At 36.2% G+C, this 5,560-nt stretch overlaps 1 protein-coding gene across 1 annotated transcript; it reads right to left on the minus strand.

The window, feature by feature from the left end:
• Window positions 1–344: 344 nt before the first annotated feature.
• On the minus strand, window positions 345–5,293 carry LOC147327815 (uncharacterized). Its single transcript, XM_086295701.1, has 5 exons — window positions 5,207–5,293; window positions 2,918–2,969; window positions 1,919–2,074; window positions 1,590–1,685; window positions 345–1,398 (listed from the first exon to the last, which is right to left on the minus strand). Exons 3-5 carry the CDS (start codon window positions 2,030–2,032, stop codon window positions 1,159–1,161), a joined length of 450 nt encoding a protein of 149 aa, XP_086151827.1. The 5' UTR covers window positions 2,033–2,074; window positions 2,918–2,969; window positions 5,207–5,293; the 3' UTR covers window positions 345–1,158.
• Window positions 5,294–5,560: the final 267 nt, after the last annotated feature.

The raw sequence follows: 5,560 nt of genomic DNA on the forward strand, positions 1-5,560 counted from the left end.
TAAGTACACTGAATTTAATTTAAGCGAGTAAAACCAACATATATTTTTAAGCTACTTTAACTTAACTGTTGTGGATACGTCTTAGTCAAATATTATTAGTAAGTCCAACTAAGGTCGTGTTAAATGTACCAGAATAATTTGTTTCCTTTACACTTATGTCCCAAACTTATATTCAAATCAATCAAATTGTTAATGTCTCTCTATTTCAATTAAGTTAAGTTTACTTAAAAAATATTGCTTACCCTGATTTGTAGTTTTTAAAAACGTCAATAATGAAAACTACAACATTCTTTCACATCATTTATTAATGCAAAATTTGTTGCAAACAGAATAAGAATCCACATCTGTAAGGGAAATTGCTGCAATTTGTATAATACAAATTACAAAACTTTTGCCTATGAACTAGTAGCTTTAAAAAGCTGTATTCAAACAAAACAGAAACAACAGACAAGAGAAATGTTAACCAATGTTTCTCTTCCTCTAAAAAAGAAAAAAACAAACTCCTTACATAAAAGAATAAAACACTACCAGCAGTATAATGTATCACAATTAGAAACTGATGCATCCACAAACTAACCAGTTTCAGACTTGCTGTTCTGCGATCCATATTTAGAAATTGCATTTTAATAAGGTAATTAGACTTAAAATTAAACTTGTGTTTTCCTTACTGCTTATTGACCACTGTCTTTCTATTCTAGTCCTTCCTTGAAGATTCTGAATGTTTTACATATTTTCTGACCTAACATACTCGCTTCAAAACAATTAATAGTCTTTAAAGTGTTACCAGTGTGCTGCAGTGTGGTAATCATGAATGGTTTTTTTTGTTTTTTTTTATCCGGTTGAGTTAACACTGATTATACGCAGGGCAGCAGCTATAACTGAATAATTACAAAGTTGCTCTTCAAGCTACTCAAATGTACCACACGTGAAACATTCATTATTGAAAGTTAAAATGTTCAATCGAAACATAACACAGAACAAATGATGGTTGTACAAGAGTTTCACTCCTATTCACAAGAGCACCAGTCATTGGTAATTTACATAACAGCATTCTCTTGATGTGTGGTTTTAGAAATCTTCCTATCCAGTAGCAATTTTGCTCTTCAGCCCAAAGACTTTGGGGGAGAGCTTTTCACCATCGAATCCCATCAACACTTTCTAAATGAATTCATAATAGTCCTTCAATTCCTTGGGGAAGGCTAGGTTTAGTGCATAGATTACTCCAAGCATCAATGCACAAGCTTGGGCCAGAGATCCAATGTTGTCCATGACTATCTCCTCTTCAACAAATATTCCAATGTCATCATAATGTCCATTTTGTCCATCCTCCCTGTTGATGACATAAATGCCCATGGTGTGCTTCTTCAGGTCTCTCTGGATATCATCTCCTTCAATGTCCTAAACATTTAATAAAAAGGTAAACGAAAAAACAATTAACTCTACAATTAAATTCCAATCTAGTCGTGTGTGTGTGTGTGTGTGTGTGTGTGTGTGTGTGTGTGTGTGTGTGTGTAATACACACACACACAGATATCTATCTAAAAAGTGTGTGTATAGATGACTTGCTTACAATGACTTAAATGACTTACAAAGAACTCCCGAATAAGGCTTCCGTCCTCTTCACCAAGGTAGAGGCAAAGTGCCCTGAGAACTGCTTCCCTTTTCACTTTAACATCACTTTCAGCCTGTTTAAAGAGAGTTGCTGATTAAACCAATTTGGAAAAAAGAACAATGTCTGACATTCGCAATAAGTAAATTTTATCATATGTCAGTTCAAACATAGTAAATAAAATTTATATATGAAATTTCAAAATTTAGATTGCTTGGCTGGTCACCTAAAACGGCTTATTGGACTCACCAGTGACCTGCCACTTAAGACAAAAGAAATCCAAATAGAATTTGCAATATTCAGATTTACCTCTTGCATGATCTGCAAGTGGTGGGCAAGTTTCTGCCCAGAAACACCGCCCTTCTTCTGGAAAACTGTCATCAACTGAGGTGTAATTCTGTCTAACTGTGCCGCGAAGGTCATCTCCAGTTGAAGTGTTGTAATACACTGGAATTCAGCATTTACCTGTAAAACACACACACACACACACACACACACACACACACACACACACACACACACACACAAAAGAAGACTGGTGCTTAATCATTGGTATGATTATTTTGTTATTTCTTCATTAAATGCTACAATGCAATTGCCATCACTTCATAAAGCATGATTATCATATGGGTTAGTATACAGTGCATGAAGGATGTTACTACTGTTAATCAAAGAAGAAATGAATGGCATCAGTCCATTTAACGGGTTTAAAGGGTTTTAAAAAGCAGATATTTGTCTGTTTCAGGTGGTTGGCAACACATTTTCCTGTGCTCTTTGTCCACTGGTGGGAGTGTCTCACCTGTGAGGTCAGCGGGGCAGAACTCTGCCATCAGCAACAGAGAGCAGAGAAAATTTAGATGTGCAACTAAAAACATGCTTGCCATGTAAGCCCCAAACATCTCTGAAATTGCTCTGCAAACTTCAGAGTACTTATACTTCAGGAGTCCTATGGGTACCGTAAAGACTCATGTATGCAAACAAACCACATTTTTTTTGCAATCTGATCCTTTTTCTCTTGGCTGTTTCCTTCAGGGATCACCACAGTGAATGATCCACCTCCATCTAACCCTATGCTCTGCATCCTCTTAACTCACAAGAACTAAATTCCTGTTTTTCATTTCACTTTCGCAAGTTTTTTTTTTCTTTTGTCCTGGATAAAAGAAATTTAATCATATATATTAATTGATATTAATTAATATCAATATTAATAATCACAAGAACCCTTAAGATGAGATAGATAAACTTGTCCCTGCAATACTGTGACAAATACTGTTGTGATAAATATGTAAGGAATTTGCATGTACTTACCAAAATAACACCATCTTCTTGAATAAACAGTAACACATAAGGGGAAGAAAATCTGCCAGAAAAGGAAGACAAATAAAAAAAATAAACTTTAGAAAGACAAACAATTACCGTTTCCAAGCCATTAGTGCATTACTTCATGATACTCCCTTGTAACAAAACAAATCTTACTTGTGCCTCTGTGCAAACTACAGACGGCACGATACCACTTTTTTATGTCCGATACCGATATCATAAATTTGATTATCTGCCGATGCCGATATGAATCCGATATAGTGTATTTTATAATAAATAAAACTGTTTTTATAAATATTTTGCTGCATTTTGTATAAGTTCATACTCAGTTTTAAAAACAAAACATTAAAGCTATTCTGTTATACCTGTATGCAAAAAATACACTGCACCCAAAATATTTTATACTTCAGCAATACTGATCAACCTAAAAAACTTACACCATCCTCCTTATTCAGGTATTCTAAACAGTACATAGAAATATTAAACTAACTAATAGGGCTGCCAACTCCCAGCAAAAATATTAGGAAATCACCCCGCACCCTTCGCCTGATAATGCTTAATTGACGTAATCTACTTTAATGCACAGAAATCAATTATTTTTCTATAATAATTAGATTCAACATTTTTCTTCAATACAGTGGCAGACAGCGCAGACAGCGTACCTTCCCAAAGGAAAAAGTGCTATATGTACTACTATTACTAGGGCATATATTAGACTTAATATTTACTACATACAATAATGGATCTCTATACATTTAACCAGATCACCACTTTGGTAGTAAGATTTAGAATAATTATTTATTAAAAGCTAGACATTTTAAATGAGAATAAGAAAGAAATTATGTCTTTGTGCCCCCCTTTCCCTGTTAATGCCCTACCTGGCCCCCTGGCAAAACTTTGCTAGATCCGCCCCTGCACAGTTACCAGATGTCAGCTACATAGAAAAGGATCCTGGTGTTATTTGTCTCTCATAAACAGTTCATAACTTCCCTTCAACTCATTCATGTGACCTAAAATGTAAACCTGTTTCTTCATTACCTGTTCAGCTCTAATGATTCAGTAAAAACTTCTCCTGGTTTCACCTTCATGTTTCCTTCTCACCACATATCCAAACTATCATGACCAGCAGCTATTACGGCTGTGGCTCCAGAAAACATAAGCGGATACTAGAAGTAATATTAAAAAAATTCTAGCAACAGCTTATCAAGCTTAAACGTGCTGCTGTTGTTTATCTGCCGTTTTCCTCTTTCTAGCGCAAACTGGGTGACTAACAAATGAGAGAGACTAGCTACAGAAAAGCCGATCACCTGATAATCGATCAGTTTCATGATTGAAGTAGCAACAGGAGAGGGAGGGGGGAGAATGAGGGAAGAAGTTTTAGCTGTTCAGCATGAAGACACCGAATAACTCCAGCTTTGTGTCTTTTTTCATTCTAGCTGAAGTATAAAACAAATCGCTTCCTTTCCCCCTCAATACAAAACTCCGACAGCCAGTCCAGCTGTGGCTCCATACATCGGTTGTTAAGCTCAACATGGAAATACTATGCAAACATAAAGAGATGAACTTACACACTTGCTTTACTTCTCTGTGTTAGTTTTCTCTGAGATTAAATGCAGCGGTTTGGAAGCACGTAGCGAGGCTTCAAATGCTAAACCAGACCGCTGACAGGTCTTGCACTCAACAGCTCTATCAAGTGAAGCAACTTCTTTTCTGAGTTAATTTCAGTTCTGACAAACCTCACTCTCAGTGCCTTTTGATCTCACATTTTTGGCAACCACTGAGTTATTCTCCTCCACAGTTTACAACCATTATTTTTTTCTGCACAAAAGACGTTGTGCAATGCCAATCCTACTTATTTCCTACTGCACCCCTGACTGTGCAGGTGCGTTCAGAAGCCCCCTCCCCCGCCCGACTATTCCTTAATGCCAATGTTGTGGCGGGAGGGACGATTTCTCAACTTAAAACTGCAGGCGACTGTACAGTGAACTTTACAGCTAACTACAGAGAAATTGCCTCGTTCCATAATTTGTTAGTACAAAGTGTGCCACAAGAACTAAGCTAAAAACATATGACATTTTAACGCATCAATACAATTACTCTTTTAATAGAGCAGTAGCTAATAGAGCACATAGCTAGCTTAAGTCAAATTCATGACAAAGTTCAGAGGTGTACAACTACTTAGACTTCTTTCTCCATGTGCACACGTCTTAAAGAGTCAACATGCTTTGACTGAGGTAAAAAAAATAAAACAAAAACGACCGTAAAAGGTTTACTTACCGAAGCTAGACCACCTTTATATGAAGTTGTGCGATTAACTTGAGCCTGCTTGCAGCACAAAGAGTCCGCTTCTTCAGTCCGCGTGCAAAATGGTGGCCTGTCCTAACGCATGCGCAAAATGGCCCAGCAGGAGGCTATGAAAAACATACTTAAGCATTTTGAGCTACATTTAATTAACTAAAATTAATTGGATTAAAACGCAGGGAATGTATTCTGAGTTACTCGAATTATATATGTAGACAGGAATTACTCATTTGAATTGAAAAGATATACCAAAATATAATATGCTATATTTAAAAGGAGACAATATCACTTCTTTCAGTGAATATAACATCTCCACATTCACAAATATAC

The sequence above is a fragment of the Aulonocara sp. 'chitande type north' Nkhata Bay genome, linkage group LG6 (genome assembly GCF_057382095.1).
Source record: "Aulonocara sp. 'chitande type north' Nkhata Bay isolate Kocher_YH1m ecotype deep benthic linkage group LG6, A_spYH_male_GT1.1, whole genome shotgun sequence".
Taxonomy (NCBI): Eukaryota; Metazoa; Chordata; class Actinopteri; order Cichliformes; family Cichlidae; genus Aulonocara; species Aulonocara sp. 'chitande type north' Nkhata Bay.

Coding starts and splice junctions, on each gene's coding strand:
- LOC147327815 (XM_086295701.1), bottom strand. CDS start 2,032: ATGACCTTCGCGGCACAGTTAGACAGAATTACACCTCAGTTGATGACA. Junction 1,686..1,918: donor ACTTGCAGATCATGCAAGAG/GTAAATCTGAAT, acceptor CTCTTTAAACAG/GCTGAAAGTGATGTTAAAGT. Junction 1,399..1,589: donor GCCTTATTCGGGAGTTCTTT/GTAAGTCATTTA, acceptor TTAAATGTTTAG/GACATTGAAGGAGATGATAT.